Genomic DNA, 17,570 nt, shown 5'->3' with positions numbered 1-17,570 from the left:
CTTTTTTCGCCAACACAGCCCACGCGAAGCTAAAAATAGCAAATAATATTATTGTTCTCGAGCCTCGTTATCACACATTCTGACCCATGCTTCCCGCGTGTAAGAGGATTTTCAAGATGGCGGGTCAAGTGGAAGAGGAACCAGATTTGCCCGAAGAAGTCACCGAATCTCTAGAATCTTTTCACGAGGCCTTGGGAAAAGTTGAAGATGTATTCAAGCCCCTTCTGGAGACTTCAGTTGATGACTTGAAGGAAAAGGTTGGTCGTTTTCCTTGAACCCGCCTGCATTCATAAGATCGATCATTTTCAATTCACGTGGGTGAATTTTTAATTGAGAACTACCAACATCCTTTATTGTCACCTTTTGGGGGCTTGCGCTAGAAAGCAATAAATCTATAGAGATTAGTGGTCAAAATCAAGTGAAACTGGTAAGTAAGCCATGTATGACGGCTTACTTTGAGAACATTTCAATCACGTTTGCTCAAGTTCACATGGAATTTTACAATAGGTTTCTATAATTGTTACTCGAGCTTAAGTGTAAGCTTAAATAAATTTAAAAAAAAAAATGTAGTGGACTTATCATATCTACACTTTGTTAAAGCTTCCATTGTTTTCAGTATGTTTTTGATGAAACTGTAATGTTATACGCTTGTGGGTGTGGACGGAACATGGGGTAGGCCATGGCTAAGGCAATGGCCTAGGCCATGTTGTAGGCCATGGCCTACCCCCTGTGGCCTACCCTATGGCCTACCGATGGTCAGATTTTTAAAAACATTAACAAAACATCGGTAAGAGTTGAACAAGTTAGCTGGTATAAAATTATATCCCTCTAATAGAGGTATACTAAAAAGTCACTAACACGATTCTCAATGTCAGAGGGAATGAACAATGCAAACCTTACTGCACTCAGCCTTGAAACATCCACATCATTTCTCGTTGTCTTCGACGTCTAGCTTCCCCAGCCAAGCAATCAGCCATAACAGCAGTTTAAGAAGGAGGGGAAGGGCCTGGGGGGGGGGGGGGGGGGGGGGACTCCCATATAAAAGAGACAGGAGTGCTGGTCAGAAATTTTGGAAAGAACTCCTAAGAGGTACCAAGATCCTGTTTTGCAGGCATGGTTTGAAATTTTTTTCTCCCCTAAGAGGTACCAATTCTTACAAAAGACATTATCTCCTGTCATATTTCACAAAAGCTCCTGCTGTGGACCTTTTGAGGCTTAACACACTACATTAAGAAGTACCGAAACTGCATTTTTAACCCCTAAAAGGTATGACAAGCACTCCTGTCATTTATATATGGGATTCCTCCCACCCCCCAGGGAGAAGGGCCGATATCACGTGGTCGCTGAGAATATCCAAAATGGCGGCTCTACGATCCATACTGGCTGCCAGTTTGTAACATACAGTATAGTGGATTGCTAGTGTAAACATGTAATGAACGGTGTTAGCGACTGTTTGTGTTATTGTTACACACGTAGTTAGTGACTTTTTTAGTACACCCCTATTTAGAGGGATGCAAGAAACCACAAGAGATATAATTTCATGCCACCTTACTGATTTGACTCTTACTGATGTTTTATTTATGTTTTTAAAAATCTGACTACTGGTAGGCCATAGGGTAAGCCAGTGAGGGTAGGCCATGGCCTACCCCACGTTTTGTCCACACCCAAAGCTTGTAATATAATGTCATATTTCTTACCCAAGTGTTATTTGATTTTTTTTTTTTTTTTTGTAGATGAATCCTCTTCAGAGTGCCAAACTTGATCTTGTTGTCGCTTACGCCATCAATTCTATGTTCTGGAGTAAGTGAAAAAAGCTCTTCTTCAAAATACATTTGGATTCTTCCAACTTTTTCACATGTACCACATATATGTTCATGTACAAGAGCTTGAGTAGCCTACATGTAGCTATGGGTATGGTCAACACAGGCTAAAGCTAGAGAGATACTGTAGAAAAGTGCCACATGTGACACCTTTTCTTCCCTTTCCCAATGCTGGGTAGAACAACTTGTGACATAAATACTCAACTTTAGAGCCAAGTTGTATATGTATATATTGCATTTACAATATCACCCATGCCAGGCACATGCTAAGGTTATGGCATCATTGTAGACATACAGTAATAATAATCCTACCCTGATCCTAGATGTCAAAAAACAGAGTTTTTTAATATTATGGTTGCAGTGCTGATCATGAAGTAGCAAAGATTATTCTGGATTCTGGTTATTCATGAAGTAGCATAGATTATGTCCAGTAAATATATGTACCAATTGCACACGTTTAATGTTCTAATTTTTTTCTTCTTTTCATACTGAAGTGTATCTAACTACACAAGGTGTCAATCCTCGACAACATCCTGTCAAATCTGAACTGGTGAGGAACTTGCACCTGTAGCAAATGCTCAACATGTGCAAATGTGTGTTTTCAATGTTCCTTATTTAGTTTGATTGAGTAAATTGGTTTTTTTTTTCATTTACAGTTGGTAAAATTCCTCTTGCTTAGGGCACATTAGAGAAGTTTTTAATTCAGTGTCGTAAACCAAAACCAAACTAATTACTTACCATTTAGACTTCTTAGCCAATCTCAAACCGTAGTAAAACCAAATCTAAACCAAAGTGATTGCCTGATTACTTTGACGCTCAATTGAAATCCGCTCTGGTGAAAATCTATATATTTATGTACAAGAGTGGTCGCTTTGATGCATATGCACTGTTCAGTAATGCTTTTATTGATTCTTCAATCTTAGGACAGAATAAAGAAGTACATGGGTAAAGTGAAGGAAGCAACTGAAAAGAAAGAAGGTTGGTTCAATGTTAACCTTAAAACCAGAATTTGTTGTGAAAGTTTCAATCCTAACTCATTAAGAATTTCAGAGTTCACATAAAAGTATGAGATTATTTCACCGGAGTGTACAAAAGGGGCCCTCTATTAACACACTTTATCTTAATTGAGCTTTATTCTCTGTGTTAAGTCCTTAGTATTTTAATCCCTTTAAGATGCAATGCAAGAGTGATCAACATCAATGTTCTCCTAAGTCCTTGTACATGTTCATCATTGCTGTTTCTGAGTCATCCACTGAAAAAACAGTGCCTTGTATATCAGAGCAATCTTGCTTCCAGAGCCCAAGCATTTTTAATCAGGGATGGCCAAACACCTGACACTCTCTGCAAAATCAAAAACCAAAACCAGGAAATCCTGGTTCTGGTTTGATTTTATGCATGCATCCAAGTTTGATAATCAGGTTTTTTATCATGTGTAGAGAGGGCAGCTGCTGTGATTAATTCTGGCTCACCTTCTGATTTCACTTTCCTTTTGATTTTGCTTGGTGTGACAAGAGAATTGTGCCTCTGAGAATATGTATGTTCACAAATGTATGCATCACCCGGGAATTGTTGACACACATGTAAGGCATGACATGTACCATATTACTACACGGTAGAACAAGCACTAAGAATTATAGGGGACTATTAGATAGAACCTCTGTGCTCTTCAGGAGACTTGCATGCGAAACAAAGGTTTGTTAATCTCAAGATGTGATTTCCTTTGGCATGCCTTATGATTGATTTCTTATCTGTGACAGCATCTGCAAGAATTGATAAAGAAGCTGCCAAGAGATTTGTGAAGAGTGCATTATGGGAACCTTCAGGTGATGCAATGATAATTATTACTCGACTGTGCATATTTATTTGTGATCACTTAATACACGATAGTTTGAATAGTCTGATACTTTACATGCGAGTGTTCAGTGTGGTTGTTTTTTTTTTAAATTATTGTTTGTTATTTTTATTGCAACCATTGTCAGTATTTGTGACAAAAAGTATAGTTACATGAACATGTTTAATGTGGTGGAGCATAACCATTTCATGCACAAGGAAATGACATGGCCAAGGAGTTGAACTTGAGACTGTTTTCATAACAGCCAGAGGGCTTAAATTCAAGATTTCTCCTGATTTCTAGTCTGTCACAGTACCCTGGTCACTCATGCCCAGACCTGCATTTAAAGTGTTTGCATTGTCACAAATTGTGCAAAGAACAGTGCATAACATGCATCATTTACATCACTTTTTGAATTGTGATTTTTAAACTATAGATAAAGAGGCGACATCCCAAGATCAAGGAGAAACCTGCCACAAAGAAGGTGAATAAATAATTTTTAATGTATATTCGTCACTGACAGGTGGATGTACTATATAATTTTTACTTGCTGAGTACTAAAATGATACGTGATGCAGGTTCCTTTGCATAAGTGCAATGTATTTTCATAAGGTTGAACGTTACTGTGTCCTAATTACTCCCACCCTCCACCCAACCACCTGTATACACATCAGTGCCAGATTCAGAAGTCACGACTCTGAATTTTATAATGTACTTGTCTTCTTTAAACTTCTCCTCAGTCATGCCATGTAAATAACCACCTGATGAACACTCGACGCATTGATTGTGGTTCAGAATGATGTTTTTATTTAATTTGACAGTTTGTGTGATGGACGACAGTGAGAACTCTGGGTACTCTAGAAATGCCCAGGCGACAAGAGTGTTTTATCTGAGTGTGTGTGTGAAGCAAGGGGGGGCTTAAAATCAACTTTCTGTCGGGATCAAACAACCGCTTTGTCCGAACTTCATTGTTTGACAGAGTTGCTCAATGATTAATTCACACTTTTGATAATTGAGGGTCCAAAAATAACTTATTGTGATGTTTGCTAGAACCTGGTCGTCTTTATCCACTTGTCTTGTTTAGTTGTACGAGGTGTGTGATGGTTGAAATGTCGTCATTAGTTTACATAATAGTTATAATCACTCAGTTAAAATTGGTTAGTTGCTTATTGAGGAACTTTGTATGTTTTGTATCATGTTGCCTCACGCCTGAGTCGTTTTGGTGATGTATTTTAATCTTTAGACTCAAAGAAGAACTCTGAGAAACGTAAAAGCGAAGGGAAACCTTCTGTCAAGAAGAAAAGGACGCGATGATGGCGAGAATTCGCGGAACAGGTGGAAACTGGATTTAGGAATGACCTTCAGAATGTCATCATGAACGACATTTTCAAGTTCACATTGCATTCTTGGAAATTGGACATTGGTGAAGTGAATCAGCTATACTTCTTGTGTGATCTGGCGGAAAGACCACGATAAAAATTGGAGCAAAATCTTCAAATGAAATATACTGAAGAAAGGCATCGTAGACGGGCAGGAAATGTTCGACTCGATGACAGTTTTTTTTAAAAAATAATATTAGTTAATGTTGCCGCTGTTTGTTAGTCATTTACCAAGAAGTATTTCATAATGTTCAGACCTTCGTCACTTTTGAATCACGCAAACACATTCTAATATATTTTTTTTAAAAATACATTTGTAGGAGAAATGCACGCGCAGAGCTCTTTTTAAGTTACATGTAAACAGGAATTACAGTTCGATGTTATCGTTACAGGGAAACTGCTCATTGAAATGTGGAACGCTTTCGCCGGCGAGTCGGATGTAAATTAATTCATCTCAATTGCGCTTGACTGAACAGTTAAAATTACCATTTTGTCTCATGGAATCTTGAAATACGCAGTCAATAATTAAGTGAATGAGTGTGATTCAACCGATTCTGGGGGTGATACCTACCAAACTGCAAGTTTATTGTAAAACATTGTGTGCCAATGGTTTATTTTTCGGCGGGCTATTTGTGTTTTCAGGAAAGTTGTTCAGAGTTTTGCTGCCCTCTCGAATACAGTTGTGCCCCAATATGTTACTGACCGGTGGTGATGTAAACTTAAGGTTCTTTAGATTTCTTTAGAACTCTCACTGCATTTCAGGGCAACACTATTCATTTCACTGTGGCTAGGAAGAAAAGATGACAAATTGAGAGAGAACGTCCGATCGAGTAAGATTAGTGCGACTTCGAATTTTATCATAGTTTAAAATAATCGAGCGTGGAATAAACAAAAAACGAAATGTGGAGAAACATGATTGGTTGGGAGTAGTTGGCAGGAAAATGTATCGTGTTTAGTGAGGGCGCCATCTATTGTGAATAGCGAGCATTCGATGACAGTAATTTACACTGAGCTGATCAGAAATCTGACAACACGGCAAGTAATTTGTGAAGAGATTATTTACCCTTCAAGATGCACTCGTCTCTTATCATGTGGTTTATTCTGTGGCTATCATGTGTTACTGTGATCGTATCCGCAACAGTTGATGACAGTAACGGTTCAACCGGGTCAAAGGCATCCACGGCTCCCACGGAAAAGAGCGACAGTCCAGATATCGTTAACGTGAATCAAGATTCACGCATCATCGAGAAAGCCATCAAATCTCTTGAAACAAGTTTGGAGAAAAACCTCCAGCGACTCATACACGTAGTCAACGCTACATCTGGTGGAAATCGTCCCGATGAACCTGGTAACTTATGCTTGATTATGTTGTTGATTGTGGAGTTTTTTTAATTATTATTTTCTTCTGGTTTGTGCTTAATTTTATTGCATTTTGTCTTGGGCAGATACCTTTTCATCGTGTAAAGAGATTTACGTGAATCACAAGTAAGTCGTTAAGAAGGAAAGAACCAAATCGAAACAAAACACAATTTTTAGTCTCAATGTGTCTCTCGGAAAGAGCAAACTAGACGTTATAAAACTAGGATAAAGGGCCATTTGATATTTCAGGATTTTGAAGCGTCGGAAAGGATAAGCGAGCTTTTCTTTTAGAGAAAAACTACCAAAAATGTTTTATAGGTGGAGCAAGGCATAACAAAGACGAGGTCTATATTTAATGTTGTTTTATCTTTTTTTTTTTTTTTGTCTTGAGTTCCGTTCTGACCAGTAGCTGGTGTTCGGTAGCCCCGACTGAGTTGAACTCGTCGACCACGTTTGTGAATAGCCAACTGGTTTGCTTCCTGCTAGTGTTAACCATTAAATGTTCATCTGCATTATTTGTTTCATCATTTGCTTCCATTGGTCCTGAAAAACCCCATTGGGGGAGTGGTCAATTAAGATATATATAGAAGATGTATATAAAACTGTTGGAGCGATCTGTGGCAATTTGGTCACGAAAATTGATAAGATGTACATATAGTTTGTAACTACAGTTTAATACTACTTTATTAGTACATGTTTTGTTTTGCAATCAGATGGGAAGGCAACAAAGCTTACCTTCTCCAAGTGGGTTCTGTGAAGATTCCTGTTTTCTGTTACATGACTGGCCTTGGGCCATGCGGCGGCGGTGGATGGACCCTGGTCATGAAAATTGATGGCGCTAAGGTATGACGTGTGCATTCTTTGTCCAATCGATGTTAAGAGTCAGAGATGAAACGCGTTACGTAATTGAGACTCACTGCACATAGATGTTGAAGTTGTAACTTGTGAGCGCAGCGCTTCCATATATTTTGACTAGAGAACTGGGTTGGTCGAATATGTTTTCTGTAAAGTTTTCCAAAAAAGTTAGCCAAAACTGCTGCTTTTGACCAGGATTTATATGGAGACGTCCAAACGTTATTGTGAAACCCTTTTGTGTCACAAAAATGTTTACTGAACAAGGCAAAATAAAGTTATATTGTTTATTATCGCGTGGTAAACACGCAGAAAAATCCCACCACAGGTTGTATTAATCATGTAATGAGCTTGTCAACGAAATAATTCCACGTTTTTAAACAGGTGCCCTTGATGCAGCTGTCGTGGAAGTTGGTGCAACCTCCTCTATGTGGCTTATGTGTATGACTGGATATTTTTTCACACTGTTTTTATTTTGTTCTCAATAGTCAACCTTTCGTTACGATTCCAACTTCTGGAGCAACAAAATCGACTTTAACTTTCCAGGAGGTAAGACTTTGTTTGATGCACAAGAGACCAAGTTACCAACCTACTGGAACACACCTTTCTCCAAGATTTGTCTTGGTATAAAGATCGGCCAACAGATGAAACTCATTCTCATCAACAAGCGTGCAAAGTCTCTGTACTCACTGATCGCTGACGGGCAATACCGCGCCACCTCACTGGGTCGTAACACGTGGAAGACGTTGATTGGTTCACAGGCCTCCTTGCAGCTCAACTGTAACAAGGAAGGTTTCAATGTTGTGAGTACGTCTTCTAATTCCTATTCTAAAGCCAGAATCGGAATTGTTGGTAACAACGAAAATGACTGTACCTCTTGCGACTCCAGAATCGGGTTTGGTACAGGAGGGACTCCCGATGACTCCAACGCGTGTGGAAACGTGGCAAAGCACTCGACTGATAATGGAGAGAAATTCATCAAAGCCATGGGTTACATCCTGGTGCAGTGAGAAGAAAACTGACATAGCAACTTTAGACTGACCTGTAGAAGATAGAAAAATAGGAAAGTGCAAATTTGAAGCTAAAATGATATTGACAATTTATCTTTTGTCAGTAGGTCCTGTCAGTTTTTTTTTTTATTATTATTATTTTTTCTGAGAAACAACTGTAGAAAATTATATAACAAATAAACGTGTGTTGGGAATTGACTTGTTCAGCTGATGTCTGAGTATTTTTCACGTATGCATTACACGAGATGAGTTCAACCCTCGAGATTCAAGCAACTGGTGTTCATCCTCACAAATCAGGGAAACTTTGTAGAGCGCAAGTATCTTCCAGAAGGTGAGGCTTCTTAGATGGGATGCTCTAATTGTTCGCCACTGATAAATTCAGTCATTTTCTTGAGCAAAGATCCCTGTCAATATTAAAGGCTCCCTACTAATTCCCTTAAAATAATCCAACAATAACTCTTGTTCCGTCTAAGTAAACCACCATGCTCCCTTGGTTGCTAAATAGGCCACTGTGAGCCCAGAGCTTGGTAACTGTGGCGCAGTGATCTGAGCTTTATTATCCTGTGTACTATGCAGACGTCTTTGTCTCGTTCATGCGGCGGAATTTTTTTCTCCTTTACGTGGCGGCGAGTCACCATATAAAGACCTGACGGAAACCGCGCATGAAAAGCCTCTGGCACCCTACCCACCCAGGGGATACCATATCCAAAGCGCATCTCCATGGCCTTCAGCTGAGTCGCCAGTGAGTTAGTCAACATTCGATTGATTGCAGCACTTCTTTACTATTCATGATTAGGGAAAGACCTTTGCAGCCATCGTTATGGTCGTTATGCGACGCTTCTCCCCGCTAAAGCGTTGCGTTACGACCCTAATTCTGGCTGGGAAGGAGACTAGGAAAAACTGGGGAAATAGAAAAGCCCCTGTTTAACTTCCAGCAGTCAACAATGGTTAAAAAGTACGTGTGCTGTGTTTGACACGTACAGGTAAATTTTCAAAGTTTTTTGTGCACCTTACTCACAAAGATCTGTATGTGTAGCTGAACGGAAGTTCAGAAGAAGTCAGTGTTCAAAACGTAGCTTCACATTTTTTTTCAAACTCGCTCACGCATTGGCCGTGATTTGGTTTTGTTTCACAACAATGTCTGATCCTGTTGTCTTGTTTTGGCCTTCATGCGCGCGAAAGGTTTACAATATTTCTATCAATGAAAACACTTTTCAAAGTGGAAATGATTCAAATGTAAACATTGGCCTTCGTGTGGACGGCGAGGCAGAACTAATTAGTTCTGAAGGAGACAACGTATCAATTCCAGTCCGTCTGCAAACCATGAAAAAAAAACAAAAAACAAAACTGAAAACAATATGTCTCGTTATTTCGTAATCACTGAATTGAATGGGTGACTTGTCTTTAAGACATCATATCCTGTGTCTTTGTTGTTTTTGGCTAAATGGATTTTAAATGAAATGTCAAATGCTAGGTTTCCACGGGCGGTTTTATTTCTGCAGGTGCATGGTTTCTCAAGTAAATTGCTTCCACTTCCTGCTTTTCTTTCTGCAAACAGAGTTTCCGGACTCTTTTCGTACGTTACTTTCTCTGGATAGCAATTTAGATACAATGCAAAAATCATTTGCAAACTGCAGCCGGTTTGATTTTCTTTTCTTTTCTTTTCTTTTTTTTTTTTTTTGGCGGGGGGGGGGGGGGGGCGGGGGGGATTTTTTAAATGAGACAATATATGGCGTATTTAAACCAAGGGTATTTGTTTGTTCATTATGATTAGTCAACGAATAGCGCCTGACCCAGTTAGAAAACGCGTCATTTCTGACGGACTGTCAAAAAAATATGGAACAATTCTCAGGCAACCATCAGGTAAGTGCCATCCACATTCGCTAATGTGTTATTTACAGATGAAGAGATTCATGGAGCTCCATCTGCCTTAGCGGAAAAACATCATGGGTTAACTGATTAAACTGGGTAAATAGGCGTTGCCTGTAAAAGCACCTATTTATCGTGGTAGCTTTCGTAATTAACCATTTAGCTTATGATTTCAGCAACTTGCATGATCAAGAACTTTTTTTTTTCTGATGATTATATCACCTTACTCCTAAGCAAGTATAATGGCCGTCTGCGAAGAGCGTTAAATCTTCACACGGCTTTGTAAACATGCGTTCAGTTGCATTAAACTGTCAAACATAAGGAATAGTCGCGTCTGTCATAAGGAGTAGTCGAGAACTGAACGGTGTCTTTTTTCTTCAGCCATCGGCGGAAGACCTCGAAGATCGGATCTGCGTTCCGTGATCCTTACCCTTTGAGGACTATTTTCTCAGGTAGATATAAACGGATAGTTGACTGGGCTGTTTCAACACTTTACTTATGTACACTTTAAGTTCAATCTGAACTAAAACAAAATGTTTGAAAACTGATATTCGTGTGACAATAAAAGTAGTATAGCTTAAACAGGGAACCATAGCCGAAGTTACATTTGATTGTTTTGTTCCTTTTAGCAAACGTTCAATTTTGACTTTGTCATTGACCCCATAATTACACTATCGAAAGTTAAGACGATAGGTAAAAGTAAATTCTTCATGCAACCCGGGGTGTATCGATAGCAAAAGGTGTGATGTTTAACATTAATATGAAAAATAGATAAGTTGTTTATATTAAACGAAGTCTGGTAATTCTACTTATGATTTGGAGAAGCATCTCGTGATTTCAATTACATTTCGTGTTATTTACCATTTTTTCAGTTTGGCCGAAAAGAATTTTGAGGATATCATATCTTTTTTTGACATCTATACCCGCACTGGCAATACGGCTTAACAAGCCCTGGATATGTTGCCAAAAACAAACGGCAAGAGTATAGGACTGTACGTAAGACATCACTATTCCAATAAATAATTGATAGTTGCTAATGACTTCAACTGAGATATTATGTAAACAGGAACACGAAGATGTTATCGCGACTCGTTGGCATTTTAACGGATGTTCTTATTCCCCAATATCAAGACACAAATTTTCCTTACTCGTTCCTTGCCTTACGCATTGTTTTGAATGTAGGAATTTGAACCATTGTTCAATCTAGTTTATTTCAATAAAAATTTAATAACTTTCTTGAATATTTCTCGAAATAATATGCCAGCAGGATATTTTGTTTTTTTAAAGGTAAAAAAACGCCTGATTTACTATTTGCTGCAGATAATTTAAAAAAAAGTTATTATTAAATCAAAAGGTGTGAATGTCGTTTTCCCCTTTCCGAAGAAAATATTAGTCTTTCTGCTATCAATAGCAAAAAAGAATTCTGGCAAAGCAATAAAATTACTGAAGCAAAGCAGCTCATTAAGTGTTCCACTTTTTGACTAATGGAGGCGGCTGTTTTCCTCAAAACCAATTTCTGTTCTCTGTCATATGGGAGATTTTGGATGTGGAGATGGACGATGGACGCCGGTCATGAAGATTGACGGCAGCAAGGTATATTACAAGCTAGTGTAAGCCAAAGTTTTCAAAACTCCTTTCGGAATATTGAGTTGTTCCAGACCAACCCCTTTTAAACCATTCATCACGTTTGAGTTATCTCTCGTAAATTCAATTCAATAGCAGCAGGTCTTTGAAAGGTTATTTTCTGCTGTTTCTCCTCAGATGACGTTTCATTGTACTTCGGGACACTGGAGCGACAAAAATGAATACAATCCTTCTGGAGGGGAGACTGGGTTTGACTCACAAGAGATTAAGTTACCGAACTACATCCTTCTCCAAGATCTGTCTTGGTATGAAGTTCGGCCAACAGATCAACTTCACTGTCATCAACGAGCACGCCAATTCTCTGTACTCACTGATCGCTGACGGGCAATACCGCGCCATCTCATTGGGCCGTAACAAGTGGAAGTCCCTGATTGGCTCGAAGACCTCCTTGCAGGAAATGTGTAACAGTGAAGGGTTCAATGCTGTTTGTACTTCTGATATCCATTCTAAAGCAAGAATCAGCATCATTGGTAATGACTAAAACGACTGCGCCTCTTGTGACTCGAGAATCGGGTTTGGTACAGGAGGGTATCCTGATGACTCCAACACGTGTGGAAACGAGGCCAGCCGTGGGTCAGATAATGGTAGTAAGAAGATCAAAGCTATGGGTTACAGTTTGTCTCAGTGACGTTCCAAAGAAACTCAACATTTTTCAGTTTTGGAAAGAAAATTAGCTTTGCACAAGACTAAAACATCGTAAAAGGCATGCACCGTAACTTTAGTAAGTAATTTAAGCTTTCATTAACGTGTATCATGCTACTTCATGTAAGTCAGTGCTGTTTGAAAACTAATAAACCTAGTGACGGGACACAATCCGACTGCTCGTAGTTTGATAAGTTCTTGAAAAATAGGGCCTGGACAGGAAAAAGCAGACTTTTCCATAAACTTTTCACGCTTTATTTCAATTGAATTTAAAAATAAATACAAATGTAAAACTGATCCGCTGGTAGCATTGGGCTAATCTAGGCAGATCAGTTATTATCAAATTACTTAAATAACAAAATAATACATGATTGAAAAAAGAGATTGTACTTTAATTAAACCAACTTTACCGTACAGTTTATGAGAAAATTGGAAGAAATAACAGACTCATGTTTTACAGCGCACATTTACATGTACACTCGTTTGATACTTGACATAAACACTTGAACCCCGCTAATTCGAACACGGTTTTTCCCACGGCCCCTTCGAATTCGGATTTCCGAACTGTAAGTGAAATAAACTGCACAAGCTGCGATCGAAAGTATTAATCAGTTGACTTCGTCATTAACATCGGAGACGCCTTTCGTTCCCCAGACCCAGCCAGCTAATAGCGTTTTTGCAGAATTGCAGAGCAGGTCTCCGAAAGTTTCAAGAGGGTGAGCCGCAGCCAACAGAGACCCCGTCTCTAAAAGATACAGAGCTAGGACCTTCTACCTCGCAGCCGTATCCAATCTTTCAGAATATGTAGTGCGCTCTGCTGATCGACCGTTGGCATCTGAGATAGTTTCAAAGGATGTTATGATACTAGAAATAGGAAGAGAGAAAGTACCGACGAAAGCAGAGAAGGCTAACTTAGAGAGGAGTGGAGAAATTATATCAGGCGTCGAGATTGACAGAAAGTGGATGCCAAAAAAACTTCACCAAGAATTTAACGAAATTATTGGCAGCTGAAATGAAAGGCTTGTATTTACTGTCAATCGCAACTTGCGCAATTTTTTTTCTTTTTTAAATGCTCAAGAATCGAATTCGAAGGGACCATCGCCATCTCTGCTTGGCAAAAGCACCGGGTAGAGAACTACCACAAGATATTATGGGTTCAGTGATTTGAGAAAACACACAAAATTAATTATGAACACGCGCAAAATTTATTCAAGGGAGTAAAGACTGTCAGTTTTGAAAACAATTTTGCACTCTTACAAAATTAAACATTGATTCTAGGCTACTAAAAATATAATAAAGAATGGTAAAATTAATTCGGTGGTTAAACAAAATGTTTTAACGATAAAAAATAAATAAATAAATAAAACTAGACGCTCTAAGAGCGTTTACTCGGGCTTCGTACCGTAGTATCAAATCGTGTTTTACGAAAATACGTATTGGACACAATAAAAACAATTAAAGCATCAGGATATTTTTGGCAAAAGAGTTCAGCTTAGATATTTACTATTCAAGCTGTTTCGTTGAGTATCCTCCTAATCCAATCGCAAGTTGTGAGTTTAAACCATTTTGGTTCAAGAATGAAACACAGCTGTCCACGCATTAATGGAGAACTTGTTTGCAAAGAATTTTCCAGGTCTTTTTACAACTTATGGGGATTACATCGTACATGCTAGCAGAAATTGTACGAAGTTGGTTTACTGGTCGTGGTGATCCGAGTAAATTGTGCAGCTGAACATCTCTGCCGTGTTGCGATCTTAAACCCTTTTCAAGAGTCTTATCTCCTTTGGAGAGCGAGTAGATAAACTCCTTCGCGAAACTACAGTCCTATGGCAAGGCGCAAATTACATTGCACTTAAGTTGTGTTTTTTGCGGATAACTTCCGAGAATTTGCGGCCCTTAACGCAGTTTATGAAAAAATATTTAAGTTACATATTTTATTCAATCAAGGCTGGAGTATTTTTAAAAAGGAACTCATTTATAAAGGGAGATGCGGCATTCTGTTTTAATATTTATTTTGGTTCCATACTCGTCGGTTCATGTCACACAACATGATTTTCTTTAGCAGTCAGACACAGTTTTCTTAAAGAATTGGCGATTGCTAAGATTGCTAAATATATTTGAACTACTAGTGAAATAAATTTGGATAAGCTATCATCCATGTAGATTTTCCTTAGGACTTGGCAAGAACGTTAACATTGGTTCGTCAATAATCCCACACGACAATTCCCAACACAATAGAAGTTTTAATTTTCCCGCACAATTTGTCTCCAAAATCTTACGTTATTTTTTTTCCTGCACCATATTAGAAAGCCAACTAACTTGGAGGTAAGATATTTAATTCAAGTTACCGAAAGTCTTATCTTTACAAATTTGGAGATTGACATATACTGCGCGGTGCAAGAAACAAGTCGCATGCTTTTAATGAGCTACCAGTCCAAAAACGTTTTCGTATTTAGCTCGTTTTATTGCAATATGATTTGTTTTACTGCAATGTTCTAAATAATAGCATCAGTAGCCACATGCAGTCATTGACTGCCTATTTTTTGTCAGTGTTTTCGAGGTTTGAACTCATACCGCGATCGCCTCAGTTGTTATCTCACGAGAACGTTTCGAGCTTGACCTTTGCTTACCTGGCTGGCTTTCAAGCAGTATAATTCGTGGACCGACCCTTTCCGAAAACGATCGACATCTTTGTATGTGAGATGAACGTATAAGGCGCGATTCTAACCAAAACGTTCTTCGCAAAAAACCGCATTCTGTCATGAAGAGCGAGCAATGTCGCGTTTCTCGTCCCCAGTTTCCATGGTCTACGCAAGGAACGCCTGGGACCATGACCCCCCTTTTGGCGACCAAAACGCTTGCATTTTATGACTCGGGTTCTTCTAGGGAAGCCTGAGTAATAATTCTACCAGACTGTAGAATTAATTCATACACAGTTAAAAATTAAATGCACCATTTTGACCAGAACGGGCCTCCATACAAAACACCTTGAGACACTGACTAATGCAATGAATTACCTGCGTTTTATAATGAAGTTTGAACAAGCACTGCTGTCGCCCCTTTTAAATGCGTTGCTGTTGCCCCCTCTTTCGTCCAATACAACGTTGAAATCTATCAGGGGAAATTGCAGGTACTGGTGCTAAACCTTGTAGCTGGGGTTGGGGAAGGCGCTAGATATAAATAACAATATTATTCTCTCTTTTGCAAGAACCCTGAGTGGACAAGGCCTCGGAAACAATGTGGTTTAGTCGGCTGAGGCCTCGTACCCTGTACACCAAGTGTTTTTTTTTTTTTTTTTTTTTTTTTTTTTTCTTTTTCTGCAGCGTGACATGCTCCAGCGAAAAGGTGTCATTCCTTCCCTTTTGTATCCTACTTTGAGTTCGAGCTCAAAATGTACTGTATATTTCTTATCTTATTCATGAAAGTTTGGTGGCAGCTCAAGACAATCTTCAAGCGTTTCATATGAAATGAGATCTAGTAATTCTAAATTGTGGTTTAGAGAACCATCTCCTGATTTCAACTACCTTTTCCACGATATATCATTTTCCCAGTTTGGTCGGATAGTATTATGAGGGTGACATAACCGGCATTAATACCTTTACTGTGGATACAGTGGTTCAAATACACAATAAAGGTATACAAATACAAGCAAAACAAACAAACAAACAAACAAAAAACAAATACAAAATCCCAAATGAACAAATCAAAACAAGTAAAAAACAAAACAAAACTAAATAAAAATAAACAAACAAAAAGCAAACAAACAAACAAACAAACAAACAACAACAACAAACAACAAATAATCCTGGAGATTTTGCCACAACGTACAAGATGTAGGGCTATAGCTAAGACATCAATATACCAATAAATAATTGATAGTTGAGTTAAAATCTGGCAACGGTTACCGACTAATGCGTTTACGTCGTATTCATGTAAAAGCTTTGCTTTGCACTAATGCACTAGGTGAATCTAAATTTCCTATAAGCAGAAGGAACGGAAAAAGTACTCATTTACATTTTATGGACGATTCACATTCCCCGATGTCAACACACACACACTCTCGTTACTGGTTTGTTGCCTTAAGCTTAGCTATAGTTGGAAGAATTTGAACAGCCGTTCTCTCTAGTTGATTTTACTAAAACACACAGTAACCCTATTGATTTTTTTCTCGAAAAAAAAAACGCCAGCAGGTTTTTTTATTGCTTTTCGAGATGAAAAATACCTTGAAATGTGATATACTGTTAAGAATTTTAACAGGGAGGAGTTTCGTTAACCCTCTTTCGAAAAAAATACTTGCCTGTTTACTGTCAATAACGAAAAAAGAATGCTGGCAAAGCAATTAAAAGAAGAGCAATCTAGCTCATTAATGGATGTTCCACTTCTCTACTAATGGGGATCCGCTGTCTTCTAAAAACCCTCTGATTGGCCATAACTTCAAAACGGAAAATGCACAGCCATTTGGTACCCAAAAAGTCAAATATTGACTTTAAATCTCTCAGTTCATTTAGATACAAAGAGAAGTTGGTCGTTACAAAAGCGAAGCTTCGTATTGGGATTGAAGACTTGTTCAGCCCTCGTTTCCTCTCACTATGTTTAATGTTTTAATCTTCGCCATTTTATTGGTTTGTTCCGCTCTCGTACAAGAGACAACCTGCTCTAAAGGTGGGTTCAGTCCTTTTTATCCTTTTGTCTGCGTTTCTTAAGACTCATTTTCTTACAACAATACACGCTATGTATTTTTTTCCTGTCTTCTTTCCTTACAAGAGGCCAAATTTGATCGAAATAATTAATACTTATGAAGATTGATAAGGAAAGCGTTCCTAATGGGTTGTTCGCTTTATAGCTCGATGATATTTCATCTTAGAAAGTGACTTAGTTTTACTAAAATTTTCCTCTTTGATTCTAAAACCAGCACAACATGACAAAATGAATTTCCCGTTATTGGACGAGGGAAGGGAAATTTAAAAAATTGCACTACAGTGCAAATTGATAGAGGCGCGTTTGTTTGTTTTTTTCCCAGTTATGTAATACACGATCAATTCTGTGAACGCGGGCACAATTAAGGATTTGACTACTCGTGATATTTAAAAATTTATTTACCTTGTTCTCGCCTAAAAGCTCACGCAATTTTGAGACAATTTTCAAATTTCACTCGTAGTGTAAG

General features: G+C 38.5%; 2 protein-coding genes across 3 annotated transcripts; both read left to right on the top strand.

Annotated features, from left to right (window-relative positions):
- The first annotated feature begins 64 nt into the window (after positions 1-64).
- On the top strand, positions 65-5,941 carry LOC110051366 (nuclear nucleic acid-binding protein C1D-like). Of its 2 annotated transcripts, XM_089292219.1 has the most exons (7): positions 65-257; positions 1,734-1,800; positions 2,315-2,370; positions 2,744-2,798; positions 3,578-3,643; positions 4,088-4,135; positions 4,895-5,941. In XM_089292219.1, the coding sequence occupies exons 1-7, from the start codon at positions 87-89 to the stop codon at positions 4,963-4,965; spliced, it is 534 nt and encodes a 177-aa protein (XP_089148345.1). In that variant the 5' UTR covers positions 65-86; the 3' UTR covers positions 4,966-5,941. The 2 variants fall into 2 exon arrangements, with proteins under 2 accessions (XP_089148345.1, XP_020613062.1); XM_020757403.2 differs by lacking the exon at positions 4,895-5,941 and having other exon boundaries at positions 3,578-4,134.
- Positions 5,942-6,077: 136 nt separating this feature from the next.
- Positions 6,078-8,449, top strand: LOC110051363 (putative skeletal organic matrix protein 5). Its single transcript, XM_020757400.2, has 4 exons — positions 6,078-6,378; positions 6,476-6,515; positions 7,103-7,232; positions 7,730-8,449. The coding sequence occupies exons 1-4, from the start codon at positions 6,102-6,104 to the stop codon at positions 8,249-8,251; spliced, it is 969 nt and encodes a 322-aa protein (XP_020613059.2). The 5' UTR covers positions 6,078-6,101; the 3' UTR covers positions 8,252-8,449.
- Positions 8,450-17,570: the final 9,121 nt, after the last annotated feature.

The sequence above is a fragment of the Orbicella faveolata genome, unplaced genomic scaffold (assembly GCF_042242905.1).
Source record: "Orbicella faveolata isolate gen_17 unplaced genomic scaffold, um_ofav_v1 contig_24, whole genome shotgun sequence".
Taxonomy (NCBI): Eukaryota; Metazoa; Cnidaria; class Anthozoa; order Scleractinia; family Merulinidae; genus Orbicella; species Orbicella faveolata.
Note: the sequence above shows the minus strand (reverse complement) of the source record. Positions and strands in the feature narration are given on the sequence as shown.

Excerpts from the sequence above, each read along its gene's own strand:
- LOC110051363 (XM_020757400.2), top strand. The coding sequence starts at position 6,102 with ATGCACTCGTCTCTTATCATGTGGTTTATTCTGTGGCTATCATGTGTT. Across the intron at positions 6,516-7,102 it reads GAGATTTACGTGAATCACAA|ATGGGAAGGCAACAAAGCTT; the intron begins GTAAGTCGTTAA and ends TTTTGCAATCAG. Across the intron at positions 7,233-7,729 it reads TGAAAATTGATGGCGCTAAG|TCAACCTTTCGTTACGATTC; the intron begins GTATGACGTGTG and ends TGTTCTCAATAG.
- LOC110051366 (XM_020757403.2), top strand. The coding sequence starts at position 87 with ATGCTTCCCGCGTGTAAGAGGATTTTCAAGATGGCGGGTCAAGTGGAA. Across the intron at positions 258-1,733 it reads TTGATGACTTGAAGGAAAAG|ATGAATCCTCTTCAGAGTGC; the intron begins GTTGGTCGTTTT and ends TTTTTTTTGTAG. Across the intron at positions 1,801-2,314 it reads CATCAATTCTATGTTCTGGA|TGTATCTAACTACACAAGGT; the intron begins GTAAGTGAAAAA and ends TTCATACTGAAG.